General features: G+C 40.1%; 1 protein-coding gene across 6 annotated transcripts in view; it reads right to left on the reverse strand.

Moving 5' to 3' along the window:
- The window catches only part of CDC14B (cell division cycle 14B), a 57,082-nt gene that overhangs the window by 26,226 nt on the left and 8,235 nt on the right, over positions 1 to 22,621 (reverse strand). For 4 of the 6 annotated variants that reach the window (XM_063129428.1, XM_063129426.1, XM_063129427.1 and 1 more), the window contains exons 2-4: positions 17,728 to 17,821; positions 12,999 to 13,074; positions 10,692 to 10,784 (exon numbers count right to left, since the gene is read on the reverse strand). In XM_063129428.1, coding sequence (XP_062985498.1) covers positions 10,692 to 10,784; positions 12,999 to 13,074; positions 17,728 to 17,821 — 263 coding nt within the window. Of the gene's footprint in view, positions 1 to 10,691; positions 10,785 to 12,998; positions 13,075 to 17,727; positions 17,822 to 20,088; positions 20,570 to 22,621 lie in introns of those variants that run through there. The other 2 variants (XM_063129431.1, XM_063129432.1) reach the window with 2 other exon arrangements.

Below are 22,621 nucleotides of genomic sequence, written 5' to 3' on the forward strand. Positions count from 1 at the left end.
CAAATTGCTGAGTTTTTAACAAACAAGGTTGGTTTAACCAGGTTTTTGCGGACACAATAGCACTATAACAAGTAAACAACCACATCTAGGTTTCTAATTGCATGTTTACTACTGGGCACCATATCACAGAAACTGCATTTAGCACCTGCAAGGAAACCAAACCATATCCATAATATATCAGTTAGACCTGACTTCCACAGCCAGCCTGCATCTGACAGAAACGGTAGGATTTCCATCAATGTTATCTAACTGAATTATTTACTATATATTGTGGCAAATTATCTCTCGCAACATATAACTAGCTTTGTCAAAGACATACACATTGGAATGTGATCTTAACCACTCCCATCAGCACAAGATAGGAAAGGTGACTATTGTTATATCCCTTATTTAATATTAATTTATAACTGAGAATTTAGATATGCTGTATTTAAAAATAAATTAAAAACAGGAAAGTTGAGCAAGTGTGGATTTCTATCAATTCTTAACCAGAAAAATATTTCAATGCTAAAAATATTCTAAATGTTAGGTGATATCATTTTGCAATCAATCTCCCCAAACAACAGTGTTCTCCTACTACGTGAAACAAAGACTAAAATTACAGGCAAAACATAATTCAGCGGCTGCAAGTCTTGATTATCCAATTAGCATTCCCAAGACACTGTAGCTGTACACAAGGTAATTATCCATTATTTGGATTGAGGAGGCAAACCATGTTTCAAGAACGTTCAACTCCTGTTTTGATGAACAGATGCTACACATTCAGCAGCACAACAAGCTATCACTGTTAATCTTGAAGCAGAGATTCACTGGCCATGTGCATTGATGCAGTCAATATGTAACAGCCCCCCATGAATTTAGAGACTCTACAACACAAATAAGCTAGCTACAAGTGTTACTGTTAATATGTTCAACACAAGACTGTCCTACATAACAAATAAAATACCACTGCAGAAATGTGCAGGCAGATCTGCATTTGCAATATGCATGTGTGTGTGCATGCACACAAAGGGTGGGGGAATACTAAATTATTATATTCTTTACAACATAACATATTAACATCATCTCCTCACAAGCACCATCTCTTACAAAGGATGTAATGGCAGCATAAATGGGAAGACACTAAGAGAAAACACATTTTTAATGGGAGACCCATCATTTTGAAAGCCATCATCCAAATAAAGGAAGTGATGGTCACTGCTTCCACCACGATCTATCTGCCCAAGACTGCCTCCTCCACCAGGCTTTACCATGAGGAGTGACAGCTGTCATTAGCACTCCATTACATTCTTTCAATGTAGTGATGCTCCTTTTCCTGTATAATATTGCCAGGATTCGATCATTTTTGTCTGTCTCTTCTTCCAAGACTCTTGTTCATGCATTGGTTATTTCTCGGTTGGACTACTGCAACCTTCTTCTCACTGGCCTTCCTTCTTCTCACATCAGTCCGTTGGTTTCTGTTCACCACTCTGCTGCTAAGATCATCTTCTTGTCTCGCCGCTCTGACCATGTTACTCCACTGCTGAAATCTCTTCATTGGCTTCCAATTCACTTCAGAATCCAATATAAACTTCTCCTGTTGACCTACAAAGCTTTTCACTGTCTAGCTCCTTCCTATCTCTCCTCTCTCATCTCACACTATTGCCCCGCTCGTGCTCTTCGCTCCTCTGATGCCATGTTTCTTGCCTGCCCAAGGGTCTCTACTTCCCTTGCTCGTCCTCGTCCATTTTCTTCTGCTGCCCCTTATGCCTGGAACGCTCTTCCAGAACATTTGAGAACTACAAGTTCAACCGCAGCTTTTAAAGCTCAGCTAAAAACTTTTCTTTTTCCTAAAGCTTTTAAAACTTGATTTTGTTCTGACTTTATACTGTTAGTTTTACCCTACCCAGTGCCTGTTTACCCTACCCTGTGCCTGTTTGCATTCTCTTCCCCTCCTTATTGTTTTATTATGATTTTATTAGAATGTAAGCCTATGCGGCAGGGTCTTGCTATTTACTGTTTTACGCTGTACAGCACCATGTACATTGATGGTGCTATATAAATAAATAAATAAATAAATAAATAAATAATAATAATAATAATTTCATCCATCCAGGGTGGTAAACGCTTGAACAGGCTGTATTTGCCATAAGGGATGACACAACCTCTAATATTTGCAGGCTAGTACTTTTGCACTGAGGAACTCCATAGCCAGTATAAGGAACCTGTGTGCTGGAAGAATGTAAGCACAAATTAAATTTTAGCACAATGTAGGCCAGGTATGAATTCAGGTTAGATGCCTCTTACCCTGCCAGAGGCAAGACGGACAAAACAGCTGCTGAGCCCAGCTGCATTTACCACGTTGGATACATGCATACATAACTTGCAGGTCACAGTCTTATCCTCTCTCCCTAGGCAAAGCAGCTAGTAACTCTTGCTGCATTCTCCAGGTAGACAAATGCAATGGACTCGCTGGACAAAAGCTATCTCCAAATATACTCATTTCTTTGAGGTTGTTGTTGTTGTTGTTGTTGTTATTCATCAAGCCAGCTAACATTTCTGTTAAAAGTACGGCTTAAGTACAGGCTACTTAAAAAAGAAATCTAATCTCTGGGCCGATCAGTGTTTACAGTTTTAAATAAATTATTGTGCCTTACATTAGAAAGGAATCAGTTTCTTACAGAAAGTTAGAGGACCCCACAGTTATAAAAAGAAAAAGAAATACTTGTGGCAATTAAAAAAAATAGATCACCAAGAAAAAGAAAAAGAAAAAATCCAACTAGTAAAACTAAAATGCTCTTATATTCCAGCAATATTTTTCTTTGAAATCCTCTACATTTTTACTGCTGGGTATCTACTATAACGTTACTTATTCTAGTTAGAAACATTCTTAAGAACACAAGGATATTTCATCCCCATTTGTCTTACACAGGATGCCCAACAGTCTCCCTCCCAGGCATTGATAGAATACATAATTACTTATTTTCAACAGCGCTTTGGCAATCAATTCTCATAGGCCATTTACTGGCCTAACTACTAGGCATGTGCTCCGCTCCTATTAGAAGCGCAGAAGCAGGAGCGAATTGGCCTGCTCCGCCTTGCCCAGAGGCGGAGTAGAAGCGGACCGCGGACCCCTAGAAGCAAGGCGAAGAGAAGCGACCATTTTCGGAGCGCTTCTCTTTCCGCGGAGCGCTCCAATCGCCATCTTGAAACATTTCGCCCATAGATAACTGGGTTGTTTTTGAAGCTATCGTTCTGAAAATTCTTGTGCTTAGACAGTCGTGGATGGGGGTCATTTTGAGACTACTCTCACCTCTCTGCATCGTGCGGGTCGCGTGCTATATTTTTTAAAAAATCGGGTCAACAAACAGGGACAGCGCGGGTCAAACGGCGGTTTTCGCCCATAGGATTACATTGCGGAAAAGAATCGGGGATAACTGGGTTGTTTTTAAGCTATCGTTCTGAAAATTCTTGTGCTTAGACAGTCGTGGATGGGGGTCATTTTGAGACTACTCTCACCTCTCTGCGTGGTGCGGGTCGCACGCTAGAATTTTTTAAATAGTAGGGTAAAGGCGGGAAAAAGATTACCTTTTCGATTGCTGAGGGGCAGAGTCAACTCCCGGTCATGATCACATGATCCCAAAGTTGGAGGAGGGGATAGGCAAAACGGGTAACTTGGGATTCTGGGAACTTCTCTTTCTTAGTCTGAACGGACTTTTCCCAGTGTTTTTTAAAACAGTAGCCCCACCAAATGCACAAACACAACCTGTGAAATCATATACTAAGCCAATAATAAGAGATAGAAACACAGCACTGCTACCCACCCTAACTTTGGGGAACAACTGAAAAGATGTGGTACAAGGGGATGAGCTCCCCTAGGGCATCTCATTGTGGACGTGCCCCCACTCTCTCCTGTACTTGGAAGGCCATCAGAGCCTTCCAAAGAGAGTAACCTGGTGGAGCAATGCCTATCATGAGTTGAAGTGAGCGGTCTACTTCTCTTAGTGGTGGAGCAATGCCTATCATGAGTTGAAGTGACAGTTCCACTTTTCTGTTGTGGTGGAGCAATGGCTTTCATGAGTTGAACTGACAGCCTTGCTTCTTAAAAGACTGGTTGACCAGTCAAATTGGCAGCTGCTGCTTCCCTGTCCCCTGGGCACGTCCCCCTATTGCTGGTAAAAGACAGATATAGCCTTTTTAAAAAAGTTCTTCTTGTTGTTTATTCAGCAACACTGCTGCTTTTAATTCCACCCCTCCTTTGTTTATTTATTTATTTATTCCATTTTATATGCATTACTGGCTTATCCTTGGCTCACTTCCTTATGCCCCCAGAAATGTCTGCTGCCTGCCTACCTGCCTTCCCTCTCTCCTCCCCTGCCCGCCTTGCAGGGATGTTGTGTGTGTCTGGCTTTGACTCAGGGGAGAAGACCTTCCTGCGCTCACTTGGAGTTTTGGAAGTTCCAAATCCATTTTTCAAGTGTGGAAGAAGATTCATATAGGTTGATCTCTACTCCCCAATTCATGGCATGTTGGGATTTCCTTTGAAATGGCCCCATTGAGATGTCTGCAGGTTTAAGCCCCGCCAAAAAACAGGGGATGATGGGACTGCCTTGAGTCTCGGCGTGCGGCGTATGTATCCCTGGATAAGCTGTCATGGTGGTGAGTTTGAGGGGTTTTTTTAACGTGCAAATTGACGGAGCTATTGGAAAGGGGTGTGAATGGGTGTTGGATTTTCATAAATTCCCCAAAAATCAGGGGATGATGGGACTGCCTTGAAACTTGGCGTCCATGTGGACACGTGGATAAGCTTTCATGGTGGCGAGTTTGAGGTTTCTAACGTGCAAATTGATGGAGCTATCGAAAGGGGTGTGACTTAGGGTTATGGGTGGTGCGTTAGAGGTTAGAGCCCCGCCAAAAATCAGGGGATGATGGGACTGCCTTGAGTCTGGGCGTCCATGTGGACACATGGATAAGCTGTCATGGTGGCGAGTTTGAGGTTTCTAACGTGCAAATTGACGGAGCTATCCCAAGGGGTCTGAATGGGGTGCCAGATTTTCATAAATTCCCCAAAAATCAGGGGATGATGGGATTGCCTTGAAACTTGGTGTGCGTGTGTATTCGTCCATGAGGTGTCATGGTGCCAAACGTGAGGTTTCTAACTTGAACAGAAAAAAAGTTGTTTACTTTTTTAGCTTTCAATGCAACCCTATGGGGGGAAAAACGGAGCTCCAATCCGGATCCGGAGCTCCGAGCGGAGCGGAGCGGAAATGGGCGGAGCGGGGGCGGGGCGAAGCGGCCCGATCCAAAAATCGTGGATCTGGAAGTGAAGCGGAGCAGGGGGTCCATGCACACCCCTACTAACTACATTGTCCTTTATACAATGATTACTACTTCCATAGTTATGTACAAGCATGTAAAAACATTACAAATCTTTAGAACTGAATATGTTTTTTAAAATGGCACCAGATCAACCTGGAATGCCATTCTACTCAAATGCACATAATTTCTCATCAACCAACAGCAATTAAATTAGGAACTTTATTTTCTTCTTATTCCAAGATTCAGTGCAGATATAATGCCAGCTGACTGCAACCAAAGTTAAAAAATTAGGTTAACAGTGGGTTCATCTGCAATAGCACCAAGTGGTATATTTAGCTAATATTTCTAAACCCCAGTCAATCATACAATATTCTGTGGGAGGGGAATATGCAATGGTTTAAGTTAAAGTTAAAATAGCTGGTTTGTAATTAAGTCTGTGAGAGAGACAGACCTGTGAAAGGAAAGAAAAAGAAGAAACCAAGATCAGATGGTGTTCAGCTCATGTGTGTCTCCTATATTCTACAGTTCCTTTAAAAACAACATTTTTCATACGCTTTACAAAAGCAGGGGAAGAAAAGCTATCTGAGACAGGAAAAAAATCATCGTCCTAAGCCAGCATACAAACACAACTGCAAATTAAAGACAACAGAAGCAACCTAAACTAATATAAAAAGGGAAATTAATTTATGTATGGAGAAAACAGATCTTGAGACCTAGTGAAGAATAAAGGACAGAGGAATATATCATCCCTTGCGAAAATGACACACACCAGCACTAGCTGAAATATATATCCAAAGACATGATTTTGTTAAATGAAGAAGAGGCTATCCGAGTCTATACACAGTGGATATGAAACATACCACTGACATTGCTTCCCATGCATTAACCTAGAAATTAAAATGTATTTTTAAATATATTTAATTTCAGGTTCTACTGAAACTAACGGAGAGGTTAGATATTTGAATGCTACATCAGAGACGATGTTCCTGCTTCAGCAGCTCCATCTAAAATAAGGTTACATCTAGAAATGTTGGCAGATTGAACCTAGGAAGGTTTTTTTAAAAAAAGGACCACAAGAGGTTGAAGGAAACAGCTTACCCTGAAGGAAGATGAGAAAATAAAGTACACAGAGATGAGTCCTGGAGAAGATGACCTGAATTACAGCAATTCTTGGGGTAAGGACCCAAGAAAGGTACCCCTCCAAAAGGACATAATTAGTGCCATGCCTGAGAAAAAGAAACACTGTTACTAAGTTAATGCAGGGTTGGGAAGGAAGAGCTGTGATAGAGGCAGAAAGCAAAGTGAGAAGATAGAATACATAGCAGCAGCTAATTCCGATTTAAAGCAGATAAACGGAGGCAAAATAAATGAAACTCTCACTTGATCCCTGAAATATTATTGAGGATCAAAAGTGCCCATGACACAAGTCAACCCAAAGTGTTATTCTAGTTTGCGACCATGAAGAACTGCAAACATCTCCAAGGTAATATAGTTCTGCCTTTTAAATAAAATGAAGTTTCCATATTAATTTTTAATTAAGCAAAATAAAAGCCATAATGTCTTATTTTAGAACTCTTCTTCTACTCTATTGTTGAATATTCTTTATAGGGACATGGCATTCTGATCTATATAACACAGGTGAGTAAATAAAAGACAGGTATGTATAGATGATTAGTAACAAAAGTCCCCAAATCAAATCCAGATCATTAACAGACAATAAGGATTAGATAACCCTGCTGATAATTATTTTTGGTTATTTCACATTTGAAAGACTTCTTGCTTCTGTTTCAAAAGTTCAGGTCCCTAACATAGTTCAGTTTATAAATTACACATGGTTACTTGGATCATCCATTCTGAAACACTTATTGAAAGAACCAAGAAAGCAAAGGACTTGACAGGAAGAAATAACAGGAAAAAATGCGCCGTCTACAAAAGACTGAAAACAAACAAAAAATTAAAATACCTTTTGTTCTTATGCTTCACAATCTTTATAGAAAGAAGGAACAACCAGCATGGACACTCTGCCTCAAAATTAATTTTATGTAAAGATTCTAGATATGGCTATGATAAACAGTACTCCAGTTCTCTTAATTTGAGGCTTACTTTCTTTGCTTAAGGTTGCATGACGGCAATTTGAATTATACACACTTGGAAAATCCAGTTTTCACTTGATGCAATCCAGAAGCCAGCCAACCATTTAAGACCCACCAACTTCAAGGCATTAGCATATCAACCTTCCTCTGGATCATGTCCTCATTGTCCTTCAAGAATTATGATTCTGTATGCATAATTGCTTTTTTTCTAAAATAAAATTTGTGAGAATAGTTCTTGGATATTTTGTATTTGCAATGCTGTGGAAACCTGTAATAATTCCTGTCTGTTAGGTGTATCCTGACATCAAAGGCCCCGCAACCACAACACAAAATCTGCATTTAATATATTCATGAAGGCATATGACAAATGTGTAACTTCTTTGGGGTACAAATGATATAAAAATATCAAAAGGCTAATGTAAACTCCAACTTAACTGATAGTAAAAATATCCTTTAATGTTAATCCTCCAACCAGTACGGAACGTGCTTGAAAGCATCAACATTCTGGTGATAGCCACGGGACCAACATTAATTCTATATTTCTTTAGTTATGGTAGTTCATAATAGTATGTCAAACTTGCAATTTTAAACATTGTTAAAAGCTCTGCACATAAAGAACACTATACAAAGCCTAGCATTCAGAATAGTCACACTCGGTAGAGAGCTAGTGTAATACATGCTGTTTAAGATTTCTTATAATCTTACTGAAGATTTTCAAAATGTCTTCTATAAACATCTAGTAAAAGACACATGGTAGAGATAGCCAAGAAGTACAGTGAGTTTACAGCCATCAGAAGTTCTTAGCTAGCAGTGGCTCAGCACTGATATACTTCCACATTAACTACAAATAAGCACACAACACTCCTTTCTGAAATAATAATCACCACTTTGCGATTCCACAAAAGGGATTAAAAAAAATACTGCAGGACAAGCTAACAATTGACTCTGTGTATTTAAAAAAGAAAAAAACACCAGTGAGCCAATTCTTAGTAGTTCAGGAAAAAAACCCTCATGACTATTAAATAACAAGATAATTTTGGCAGCTACATCAATTAACTGATTAAATATTTAATATTTGCTTATGAACAAAACCATAATTTTGAAGAACTTTTGTTTTTAGTTTTGAGATGATACATGTGTTGCAGCAGTCACCATTTTCGAAGAAATAGCGAAAAGTATTTTGGCACCTTAGAGATGAAGGCCCACATCCAGTGTACAATTAGTGGAAGAAATTCCTACACTAGTGGTGCTTTGCTACCTTTTCCCATTGCAAAAGTGGAACTTTTGATGCATTCTTTCCTTGCACATAGCTCAGAACTCAGTATCTGCTATCACAATGCCATTTGCATTAGTGGAATCCTACCACTGGATAAATCTCCAACAAATTTCTTATAGCCTAGGCTTTCATAGACACAGTCCACTTCATGAGATGCATGAAGCCTTCATCAGATGCATGAAGTTGGTAGATTTATATACACATGCTTGATGTGGGGGATTGTAAACAGTGAGGCGAGAAAGAATTGAAATGCAAGTAGTACATTAATTGATCATTACCTTAACAGTTGCTATCCATGAAACATTACTGGGTGATCACACATTATTGCATTGATGTACAAATTAAAACATGAAGTATGATTTTTTTTTAAAAAAAATCATCAAGGGGCAGTATCCAATGAGACACAAGTACTAACATAAATTATGCTGTGCTAGTGTAAGGAACCTCTAATGCAACACCAATAATATTAGCTGAAGTGACGGGATTGACCCCCCAAAACCATCATATCAGCTAACACTACTGGGGCTGTGCTAGAGGTCTCTTATGCTACTGCAATGAAATTTACATTAGCATTAATGAGGCATTGGATACAGTCCAATAGGTTTAATTCTATTTTCTATGGTTAGAACAAGGACAAAGGTGGGTTTTTTGTTTTGTTTTAATCACACTATGTGTCTTAATCTGCTCACCAATGCAGTGATGTCTGTGTGATCACCCAGCAACATTTTGTAAATGGCAACTGTTAAGGTAATTATCACGGTCTGTACTTATTACATTTCCGTTTCCTCTGACAGCTTACATCTCCCCACGACATCCCAAACATGTATATATAATCAGACCGCTTAAGGTTAATGCTTCATGCATCTAATGAAGTGGACTGTGTCCATAAAAGCTTATGCCATAATGAATGTATTCATCCAAACCTCACTATAGAACTTGCTTGTAACGGGACTTTTGGGGAGGGGGAGATTAAACAAGGACAAACATACTTATGGCAACTATGAAAAAAGTTAAGTCACAATTCCAAAGGCCTTTAAAATAATTAAAGCTTTGTGCAATCCTATGCTTATCACTAGGACCATTGTTGTTTCCCATCAGTCAGATATATGGGCTAAACACCATTTGTCATCAAAAAGATACATCAAATTACAAGACACATTTTAAGATAGATCAACCCCCAGCACGCTGAAACCAATTTTCCATAACAAATTTGTATCTAAGCTGTTGGGCACCATTATTGTTTAGAAAAATGTTTTTAAGCTTTCTACCTTCACTAGGAAACCCCTTTCCACACATTGCAAGGATTCTGGGTACGTGTAAGGCAGGGTTGGTGATCCGGCATGTTGAGTATTGCTACTTACTCTGCATGAAATGAGTGAGCCCTAGAATTTATTGCAAACTCCTTGCATAACCAGCACCAGAAGAGGGGGGCCTTTGGGAGGCAAGTACCTCCCAGGCAAATACCTTGCCCTTCCTCATCCTCCCCTCATTGTTGGACACCTGTGGTTACTTTAAAGAAAGAAACTTTTCATATATGATTTACATTCAATTAAAAAATGGAAATGAAAATATGGCTGGAATGCTAAGCATAATTACTGAAAGGCTAAGGCCGTTAAAATTAGTAGGACTTACTTCAAAGAAAATACATTTAGGATGGGAGTGTTGACCTGGAATATATCCGTTTCTTATTTAGAAAACTAACATTGGAGATTTTTTTTTATAACCATTGTTCCCTCAAACTGAGCCCACTCCATTTCCATTGCCCCAAAGCATGTGTGTCTTTTAGGCTTTGCAACTTCGAACATCTGGACTGTTTATACAGAAACCATTCTGATGAAAGGAAATGAACAGAGGGATAAAACCATAGAGCCACTTTATCATATTAATGCATTTCTTTTCATGTGCCATGACAAAAGCATTATAAACTGCAAGGCATTTGGTCCATAAATGTGATTATCACACTGAAAGAAAAGCACAGGTTCATGGGCCTTGTCAAGCTTCAAGTTAGACATTAAAATACTTACTGTGTAACAGCCTATGAGGAAGACTGCATTGGTTTGCTTTTTCTGATCAAAGCCACAATAATGAACAATCTTCTTCCTTAACATGGTAAAGGACTGTATCAAGAAATGAACAGAGTTATAATTTGACTCCTTGAATTTTAAAAGGTTGTACTTAAGTAATAAACTGAAAGTCTCACCATACAACGACACAGAAAACAGCCCCATCAGGTGACAAAGTGTTACGTAGGGTTGTATCCAACAGTTCAATTCCACAGACAGAAGCAGTTCTGTCAGTGGAACTAGGACGGGGTGATTCCTTCTCCCCCTTGTATGCCCTCAAAGTCTGCTCCAGAGGGCTGGGAAACACCCCAAGTCAGATTTTTGGGCAGTGTAGAGTTCTGCAAGGGGATAGGAGAGAGGGAGAAAGTCTTGTTGTGCTAGCAGACTTCCACTCCCATGATGTTGGATTTAACCCATGCTTTTAAGATGGCATAGTATTACTACATTGTCAGTGCCTACTAAAAGACAGAGTGATACAAGGATCCATTATTCATAGTATGAAGGTAGGAACTTGAGAGGAAAAAGGCTAATTGAATTAGATCTAATATCTAAAGCAAACTTCTAATTTAATGAAATGATTTTGAAGCCTGCAATATGTTTAGTAATCTGGGTTAGGCACAAAACATCTATGTAACCACGAAGTTACTACACAAGGAGCAATTTCTTCAGCTTTGCTGTTTTGAAATAGTGTTCAGACAACTTTTAATTATGCTCTATGTAGTGTGTAATTTCATTTTGCAACTTAGATATTCATTAGTTGTTTATAACAGGGGAAATCAAACACACACACAAGCACTTACTGTGCTATGTTAATGAAGACATGTCCTTATAAAACATCTAGTTCCCAAGAGAGCCTTTCCCAACCTGGCACCCTCCAGATGTGTCGGACTACAACTCTGATAATCTTCAGCTAGTGTGGTCATTAGTCTGCTGGCTGGGGATTATGAAAGTTGTAGTCCAACATATCTGGAATATGCCATGTTGGGGAAAGCTGCCCTAAGCATAGTGCTTTTTTATTCACTGAGAAGTAATTACTACAAGACAAGAATTTCGATGAGTAATTTAAATGCAAGGATCCAAGAGTCATGCCACAGCCAACTCCTCTCATAATATTTCACATTCCAGACTTAAAATTCATCAAGTCTGCACAGCAAGCAAAGCTTTCAACCTTGGATACTGCTAAACGTTGACGAACAAATTTGTTTTCACTATATTAACATAATGTTGAAGGTTGAATGAAAGCATCTTTGCAACCTTCAATTCCCTACACAAAAAGCCTTTATATTCCCTTTAACATGAAACATTGTTGCACTAAATAATTTAAGAATGTATGGAAAGGCCTGGGAATTAGATTTAACTTAGAGAAGATGCGTTGCTACTAGAGTACCTTGGAACTACCATCATCTCTCACAAAGCTTCATATTAATCTAGTTCCAAAGGTTACTCACAATATAGGGTACTATTTTTTGTAAATACTTGAAAATAATTGGTAAGTTACCACATAGCAATTACATCTGATCAGTTACAATGAAGCACAAGGAAAATAAATTACAAGCTTATGGTACCTGACTTCTATCATGGGACAACAGATAACAAAGTAACTAGGTATTTGTTCATACATTAGAGTATATTCCAAAAGAATATTGGGACTACATTTTCTTGAAGTATTAAGCTCTACAGGGTGAGTTTATTACAAAGAACTAGTATTTCCATTTTCAAAAATATGAGCAACCACTGTTAAGAACATTTTTTAAAACAACAACACCTAAATACATATTAAAAGAAATATGTGCTTCTGTGCCCTAAAGCTTTTCAGACATTGGCAGGTTGCCAGTAACAAGAAATTCCTTGGGGAGGGGGCTCTCCACTCCAAGGAATGTTTCCTAATAAGATTCTTCTGTTCTTAATATCACCAGGACTTTACAAGTTCCATGGCTTCGTGCTTCTTGGCTTTTGCCTTTAACCATTAACCACAGAATGAATGCCAAGTCATTTGTACTTTAAAATAAAAGAAAGCAAGTTCTGCCATATTAGTCTTTCCCACCCTTCTGGCAAAAACACAAAAGCATATCCCATGTTCATCGGACTATGAACATGAGCACTAACCTAGACCCGTATCACTCTGTATATATTTTTTCAAATGTGTACAGCCAAATAAAAAATACAGCAGAAACACATTTCAAGTGAAGAAAGTTCACCCCTCCAATATTTTATAAAGGAACATAATTCAGAAGAGTCAAACTATTAAAGTTTACAAAACCATTTTACCTTTAATTTTTTATTTAGCTTGCAACAGTATCTGTAAATCATTGCCAGATTGAGTGGTCCAAAATCTGCATAGAAGCTTGGAGAAAAGGGGGGGGGGAGAAAAGAGAGGGGGTAGGGGAGAAAAAAATTCTTAAATTGTAAGACCTCTCCTGGAATGGTTGTTAAAAAAACCCACATTCTTCCACCCAGCAACACTCCCCAGCCCTGCTCACATTACAATAAGCAGGCTTTCTAGCTGGCATACTATTTCTACAAAATCCATCCTGGTTAATTATGATGGGGGGAGAAATCCGTAAACCTGATACATATTATAAAACAGCTCTGCAGTGTTTCCTGGATTACAATGTCACTGATAATTGAAACATTTTTGGATCCTGCAATAAAATATTTTGAAGGCACTGCTTTAAGAAAACTCCATATGAAAGATAACACAGAAATTATAAGTTCTGGAAAGAGTACTGGTGATTCTTTTCTCAATAAATCTCATACTAGTGAGCTACAGATAATAAATGGAGGGCTCCTGTAAGCCTAAATCACCAACTCACGGAAGAATCTCCTTGATTCATCTCTGCATGATTTACTGGTCTGGCCTTGTGTCCTCTTTTAAGCTGCAACAGCCTCCGCTACAGATGGTTAATTCTTTCCCAGCTCCACAATGGCTGCAATTGCAGCATTCATTCACTGTAGTCACAAGGGCACAGCAGGAGTACTCACCAAAGGCAATCCAATGAAGGTGTTGCCTGTTGTATCTCTGCATGTGTATCTGCTCTAGGCCTGCCTCCTTAGCCAGAACAGTCACACATGCAGAAATAAAGTGCACAGATGTCCTGGCCATGTGGAGCCCTGATGTGCGAATAGCTACTCACATGTAGGGGCTCCTCCTCAGACAGCCATACTTAAGGCGCAGATGTTATGGGGCAGGCCTAACTCAGCTAGGAGTGGGAACAACAGCATAGCCCGAGTCATCAGAGAACACCATTCATGCAAGTAGTGTGTGAAGAGGGTTAACATGCATTCTTACTAAAACAGTGGAAATCCAGAGGCAACAACACAAAAATTATTATTTTGAAAGAGAGCTAATTTTCAGGTCTGCTTAGAAAATCATGTTTAGTGAACCCATGTTCACTAAACATTATTTTAGTGAACATGGGTGGAGGTTTCTTTTAAGCTCCAACAGCCAAAGACATCAACAGCTTTTTAAGATGAACATCAGCTTGCTTTTGGGAAACTTTGTGGGGAAAACTTTTTGGCAGCTTCTCCCATCTGCATGAAGGGTGGAAAATTTCCCAAACCGAAAAAAATAATAATCCAGATCTTTATTTTTAAGCAGAAAAATTTCCACTTCATAAATTCATTAGTGAAAACGAACCTATGCTAATTCCATATACAATATGGAAAATCATCAGGATTTTCTGACTGTTAGAGCAGTACAACAATGGAATCAGTTACCTAGGGAGGTTGTGGGCTCTCCCACACTAGAGGCATTCAAGAGGCAGCTGGACAACCATCTGTCAGAGATGCTTTAGGGTGGATTCCTGCATTGAGCGGGGGGTTGGACTTGATGGCCTTGTGGGCCCCTTCCAACTCTGCTGTTCTATGATTCTATGATTAGGGAAGCCTGTCAGTTTCAAAGTTGTAATTAATGATTGTCAAGTGATTATCCCTAGCATACATACATGTCATTGATATATGTCTCAATGAAATGAAACTAAAATAGATAAACTGTTGTCAGCATATCACACATAGTTCTTTGGGTTGCTAAAATGAATTAGAGTATCAACAGTTTTCAGTATCTTCATTTTCCCTCCAATAATAATAATAATAATAATAATTTGCATTTGTATACTGGCCCATAGCTGAAGCTCTCTAGGCGGTTCACATCAGATAAAAACACTTAAAAACAATATACAAAGATTAAAAACCACAAAAACAAGCAAAATACACGATTTAAAACTACTATAACAACTTTAAAAACGATGAGCCAAAAAAACAAACCCACGGTCATTACATATTGCTACGTAATCATTGTCTTTAAAATTTTACAAGTATTCCAATAAAATTTTCTTCACATTAAATTACATTAAGTATTCTTTATCTCCTCCCCCTCAAATATTTCAGGTCAAATATTAGGACAAAAAAATTAACATGGGATACCTTTTTAAAAACTGTTTACTAAATTCAAATAAAATAAACATGCTAAATTAGATCTTTCAGTATCAGAACATTTTCCGATGCAAACTACAAAATTTTCTGATGTAAATGACCCTATGCAAATTAATCTAATTTACATTAATCTAATTTGGACTGGATTTTTTTCCAGAAAATTCATTATTTTCTAGAAAACCCACATCATGGTTGTTTTGGTTGGTCTCCAATCCCAAGACACTTTTTCAAGTATATCGTCAACTGCTTGTATCACCTCCACATTGAAACTTTGGCATCAACACAGTCATATACCTCAACACTCCCAAGAGAAATACAACCTGTCAGGTTTTAGTTGTTTATGAACAATTCTGTAAGGGTAGGATGAGACAGTATAAAACTATATTGGCAGTTCTATAGGAACTGTCCTTGACTCTATCCAGTGTGAGTACCTGTACAGATACTCATATCATAGTACCACCCAATGACTGGTACAAGACAGCACCACCCATTGACTACCAAAAAAATAAGTCATTTTTGTGTACTTTTAGAGGATTCCTCCTCAGTCCCTTAAGAAAATCTGTAGGCCAGCCTTCTCCAACCTGGTGCCTTCCATATATCTGGATTATACCTGCATCAATCCTGACTATTGTTCATGCCAGCTAGGACTGAGGTTAGTTGTGGTCCAAAACATCTGGAGGGCACTAGGTTAGGGAAGGCTGCTGCATCCCATAAAAAACTCCTCCTCCTCTTTTGACCTGTTTCCTACAGAGATGCGAACAAGAGAAGCACTGGGGATAGGGATAAGCAAGGAGTACACAAAGTAGGCTTCCTTGAAGCTACACTTCAATGTACCAGGAGCTTTGTGAATGTCTGTATGCAGGCAATGACATTGTGGGTCACATGCCACTGGTGGGAGTAACTCACCCACTTTGGGTTGTGGCTCTGCCCAATGCTGACATGCACACACACTGCAATCCCTGCTTGCTTAGACACACACATGCACCAGGTGTCTTACATTTGAATCGTACGCATAGTATATGGAAGCAAGCAGGAAGAAGGGGCACTTGGTAGATAATTTAAGGACAGCTTGAGAAAGATGTATACTGTACTGTAGATCACTAAAAATAAATCTACTTGAACACTGTATTTGAAAGAAGTTTTCAACTCTCCTGTTACAAAGTGATGTTGCATCTGCATGAGACATTTTATTTATTACATTTATACCCCGCCTTTTTTCCTCCAAGGAATCCAAGGCGGCATACATAATCCTCCTCCTCTCCATTTTATCCTCACAAAAACAACCCTGTGGGGTAGGCTGGCCTGAGAGTCTGTGACTGGCCCAAAGTCAGTCAGTGAGCTTCCATGGCCAAGTGGGGACTAGCACCGGATCTCCTGACTCCCAGTCCAACACTCTAGCCACTACACCACACTGGTAAATGGGCAGATCTCTTTTTTAACAAGACTTAATGAGCTCATCTCCTTTTCTATTGCTGAAATAAGTTTGAATCCTCAATAATTTTCAGAGTCAGAAATTCTATGTATAGTATGAGGTGGGAGGCTTCAACCAACATCAGGCTTCAACCAGCATACATATACAAAAACAAAATGAAATATAAGACAGAACACAGAATTCTAAGGAAGAGGGAATAAAATGAAAAATCTGGAAAACAATGGGCAGTATCCAATGTTGCCTGCGCACCAGCAAGATCAACTGCTGTTGCAATGGGAGGCTAACACTTCCTAAAGCAACTGGAAATGAGCCAAAATACTAGTTTCTGAACCGAACAGATCAGCGGGTACCCTTCTGTGACTTCCACCAATCTGTCCCATTCTGTAAATGAGACATTTGGCTCATTTTGGGGGTTGCTCTAGCAAATGCTAGCTTCCTGGATCCCACTGCTGCAATGTAATCAGCAAAGGTACACAGGCAGTGATGGATGCTGCCCAATATTTGTCATGTTCCTTTCATTTCCCTCCCTCTTCTAAACACTCCCACACAAAAAGAAAAACACCTCCATTGCAATGACAGATTCCTTTATGTTAACACTTTCCCCCTTTTTTGCTTTCCCCCTTTCTCTTTTAAGTCTCACTAATTTGCAATTGTCAACAGTTCAAGCTGCTTTTTAAACAATGGAATGTGCTCTGGATTTAAGTAATATGCTGCCAGGTCTATTGTTACTGATTAGGTAAATATAAGGATATCATGTTATGCTATCCAGTGTGCTTTTCAATGTGGGTAAATCCTCTTCCATAGTACTAGAACTCAAGTTCAAACAATGAAGCTGAATGGTGGGAGACTGAAGACAAAGAAAAGTATTTCTTCACATAGTGTATAGGTTAAGTGTGGAAGAAGTCCCCATCAGAAGATGTGACTAAAGATGTGGAACATTAGGTCTAGTCCACCAGGGCTCTTCTTATATGTGTTTGTTTACCCTGAGAACATCTTGCTTGGTCCATTATAATTTCATGTCACTGCCAGTATATCCCATTTTGTCACAAAGATCCGCATTACATCCTCCTCCATGCTGTTGTTCATGTTACTTTATTTCAGTGTCTTAGCAGAACAAGGGAATATTATACTTACTTCTCATATACAAATTCATCATCTATGCAGAAATAGTGTGTGCTTGCACTACCACTCTTTGGTTTATGGAAAAGAATGGCAAAATAAAGACGATCTGAAATTTAAAAACAAACAAAATATCAAACTAGTACTTACAATGAGCACAAAGATAATTGTAGAAAATATGTTGATACTATGATTTTAAATGAGTTAAAACTGTAAAAATAAATTCTTCCATTCAAAATTTCTGGAGCAGATATTAGTTTCCAGGAGCTAGTCAGTAAAAAAGATCCCAATTAGTTAGTGTGGTACAGTGGCCGAAGTGTCTGATTTGCATGTGAGAACACAAGTTCAAACCAGCATTTGTCAATGAAGCCACTGGTATAACCAACATCACAGAATGATTCTTCGATATTAAAACACCAATATTATGTTCCATTATAATAAGGACAGCATAAACATGCCACTACAGACCCTTCATGCATTCATGTGAAGGGCAGTCACAAGTTGGACAGAGCTGTAGACAGGGGCTCACCTCTGGCAGCTCCCCTGAGGTCCACATGATAGGTATGGATATATTCAAGACAAAGCCTACAGGTGGAAGTCTGCTCATGCAGTGGGACTTTCTCTTTCTCTCCTCCCCGCCTGCAGCCCCAAAAATCTGCTCTAGAAGGTTTTCCCACCCTAAGAAGCAGATCTGCACATGTACGTGGGTGGCTGGGTGGGAAATCACCCCACCTTCCAGTTCCATTGAGGGAAATACCTCGGTCATTGGGAAAATATCTGGATTTCAGCCTATGTCCATACACCTTTCTGCATGTAGGCTTTCCCTGCATTCTGGAGCTCTGCATGATCCAAGTTCAGAATATAGGAAACACCCATCTGTAGACATCTACAGGCATGGCCTTGCCAACCCTATTCTCATGTGTGAAGGTGCTTAAATTATTTAAATTATATATTATAGAAATGTAAATTACAAATGGTGCATACAGTGGGCTGTTTAATGCATCAGTTGAATTTTCTATGGTTGTTACTGATGATGAATGGTTGAATTTCAGCATATAATTGTATTAGCTGCTTATATTTTGTATGCTTTGATTTTGTTTTAAGTTGCTTGATATATTTTTGGTTTCCTAAAGGGAAAAATTTTTTGTGTGTGTGGAATCTCTGTTACACAGTCAAAAGTCTATCTAGGTCTTTAATCTGACAGAGGTGATCTGAAATGAAAACTGGGGGAGGATTGAGAAGTGGACATTTTTTTAAAAGTTCTCTTTTCAAAGCAAAGCAGACTTTATTTTTCATCTCACCTTCTTAATCAATGTAAACAAAACTCAAAAGTTTCCAAATCAAATTGTTTCTAACAATAAACTTGTCAGTTCACAGGGTGCTATAAGGGTCTTTGTTATATTTCTAAACTGATTAGCCTAACACCCCAGTGCTAAAACATTTTGGTGTTTTAAAGGGGGAAATCTTAGGCATTTCCAATGGGACTTCCTTCCAAGTAAAAAATGTGTAGGCCACAGCCTTGCAGCACAATCCTAACCATGACAGATAGCTAAGATAGATTTTATTATGATCATAATCAGCATGTAAAATGTAATGCTAAACATGTTTATGGAAGGATCAGAGCCTTAAGCGATGCAACCCAGCCTTAGAACATGGATGTCCCACTGAAATCAACAGAATTTACGCAACTAGTTGCAAGTAATATTCTCAAATTGAGCCCTGTTTTGTCCTCTTTTAGTCCACATTTTCTTTCCATCAGGTAGGAGTTCTGCACCTACAGGCTGGCTCATTTGCGTGCCCACACGGGTTACATAAACAACCTTCACACTCATTCAACCACTGGAAGCCTGCGACAAATCATTTGTACTTATTCTAAAGACTGAAATGACATACAGAAGCAAGAGCCGTTCTTCTGCCAGAGGTCCTTTGTTATGCAACACAGCTGCGTATATGGGGGGTGGAGAGACACAGTTGGCTTTTTAAAAATTATTTTCTTTTAACCTTACCAACTTCCAGCTATCAAAATATAAACAGGGCGTGAAACGAGTGCAGAACAAACAAAACAACCCAGTTTGCAAACTATCCTGGGTCTTAACACGCTTGCAGAAAAGTTCCGCCTGGGGAGACAGTGTGAGGGCACCACCCCAATATAAAAGTTTAGTCAGGGGGTGGGGGAGAGTCCTACAACTCCCAGCATCCCACAGCCAGCCCTGGCTGGGTGAATGCTGGGAGTTGTAGGAACTTTCCCTTGTCTAAACTTTCATTAGGGTGACGCTTTAAAAGACCGAAAGAGGCAACCAAAAACAGAAAAGCGCATCTCGAGGACAGTTTTCTCCGCTCACATATCACCATTTCAAAGCTCCGTCTTTTCCTCACCTTTGACCACCTCCACACAGAGGCGCAAATCCTTGCCGGCGTTCATTGTTTACAAACATTTAAACACAGAGGCTCTGGGCGAGGAGGGGCCGCGGCTCCTGGAAATGGCCGCGGCTGCAGAAAAGCCTTCCCTCTTCGGAGTTCTAACTTAAAAGTTTCCCCCGCCCGCCCCCCAGCCAGCAAGGAGGCGGTTTCGTCGCCCCAAGGCGAGCACCAGAAGGCAGCGCGACCCGAACGAGGGGCGCCACAGCTACTGTCCACTTCCAGGGATGGTTTCCCTCCGCCTCTTCGCCGCTCCCACGCTAAGCAAGCGAAGCCCGAGTGGTGGCGAGTCACCCCTTACGCGTGCAGCTTCTGCCCAAACTTGCAGGCGTCGAAGCGGTGTACGGTCTCGCCTAAAAGTGCCTGCCGCCCCGAGAGAGGCGACTAAGAGGCGGGCACGGCGAGCGCGCGGAGCCCCCAGTCCTGAGAGGTTGGTCTGCTACAGTTGCGGCCAGGACAGGCTCCTTGCGCTTATGTCGCCCTCCACGCAACCCCCTTCCGTCAATAAAGCGGCTCTCGAGGCCTCCGTGCCGAGCGGCTGCCATTGGCTGGCGAGCGGGGCAGAGCCAGCCAACCCCGCCCGGCAGCTGCTCGCCACAGGCGGCCACAGCCACCCTTCTTATTCCAGGGTGTGGAGCGGCCCTTCCCTAGCCCAGAGAGCTCCAGGGAACCTCGGCCTAGTCCTCTGGCGACACAACTTGAACGCCGGCCCAGCCGCTGGAAAGGGCGGCCAGCGCCTGGCAGGCCAAGCCCCATTCCTTGGTAGTGGCCGCTTCGTGTCTTCTTCCTCGCCGCTTGAGAGGCACTCAAAACAGCTCACAAATAGCTTCAAAATATTTTCAAGAGTTAGTTGGGCACATTACATATTTGAGTGAGGAAATCACTCTTCTGAAGTTGTGGCTAAGGCTGTAAACCTATGCAGCCTTATCTGGGAGGAATCTCCAGTGAATACAATCTGGGAAGTAACTGTGCATAGGGCGGCATGATAAGAGACAGACAGTGCAATCCTAGACATGTTTGCTTAGAAATCTGGAGATTAATGAGGTCTTACTCCCGACTAGTTTAGAATGACAGCCTGAACCGGAACCCTCCTCTGCTCTAGTCAGCCTTTGGCAAACCACCCTCTCAACCCCAGCCCCCATCTGCAAAATGGGGATAACACTCCTGATCTAATTTACAGAGTTATTGTAAGGATTACTAGATTAAAAATGTGAAGTCCTTTGAATTATGTCCTCATAATCTCTTTGACACTATGAAAAGTATAAGGTGTTGTGCAACTGTAGATAGTGAATGTTGTTTTCATGTGAGAGAAATTAGAGGGAGTAATTTGCCAGGCCTAAATTGGGATTAGAACTCTCTGTTCTCCAGCTATAATAGCTCTCCTAAGTGGATTGCTTTCCCAGGAACAAGACTCCCATCTGTGGATCTCCAATAATGTTGAAGGGGGGGGGGATATAATGCACTCTCACATTTACAGTGCATGGATACCCCTAGAAAGGGAAATGCATACAGGAGTGATTCCACAACTGAAAAATATAATGTATTAATTTACTCTTTGGCAGCACCAGAGAAACAAGATTGTGGCATGGACTTCAGCCTGAAGATTGATTCATCACATCTTGCCGGGGGGGGGGGGGGGGAAGCATACAAGGAAGTGCACTGAACAAAGATGTGGCAAGTTGTGATCTCAGCATGGAACAAAGTATTCAGAATCCCTTTTTCCTGAGTCTTGCGGCAATTTAAAGAGTAGCAAATTTGGAGCCCACCTCATCAGATGCATGAAGCATTATGCCAAACTCTCAGGGTTGGGAGGAGGGAGATTTTAAACAGTGAGATCAAAGGGAAATGTAATGCATTAAGTATGGACAGTGGTAATTACCTTATTTAGTCGCTATTTACAAAACAGTTGTTGAGTAAAATGTCCCTTTTAAATGACACATGTAGTGTTATTATTTTTTTAAAAAGCTTTGTCCTTGTTCAAACCAAACTTTGTATAGTGAGAATCAGTACTAATGATTGGAGTAGCACTAAGTATCATCAACATCTGCCAGATCTACTTAATCTTTGGAGAGAAGCATATGTGTTTTTATATTGCATTTTATACTATGTTTTTATACTGTTGTTTGTTTTATATTTTGAATGGTTTTCATGGTTTTAATTTTTGTAAACTGCCCAGAGAACTTCAGTTATTGGGCAATATAGAAATGCAATAAATAAATAAATGTTTTTTTATTCCATTTGGGGTGGCATAGAAAGAAAACATCTGAGAGCTCCCAGTTCTCAAAAAGAAGCCTGTTTTTTCATATTCTGCATGACCATTTTGACCCTTCAATGGAGAGCAACCTCTGAATGCAAAGAAAACATTGCACATTTATTTATTTACAAGCCAAGGGCTCTCTTCCTGCCCAGCAAGTGGAACTGTGTAATATTATGAAGTAATAGCACATTTAAGAAGCTAATTGTAGGGTGTGTAGGTGTTGTTTCAGGGTGC

The sequence above is a fragment of the Elgaria multicarinata genome, chromosome 6 (genome assembly GCF_023053635.1).
Source record: "Elgaria multicarinata webbii isolate HBS135686 ecotype San Diego chromosome 6, rElgMul1.1.pri, whole genome shotgun sequence".
NCBI classification, from domain to species: domain Eukaryota; kingdom Metazoa; phylum Chordata; class Lepidosauria; order Squamata; family Anguidae; genus Elgaria; species Elgaria multicarinata.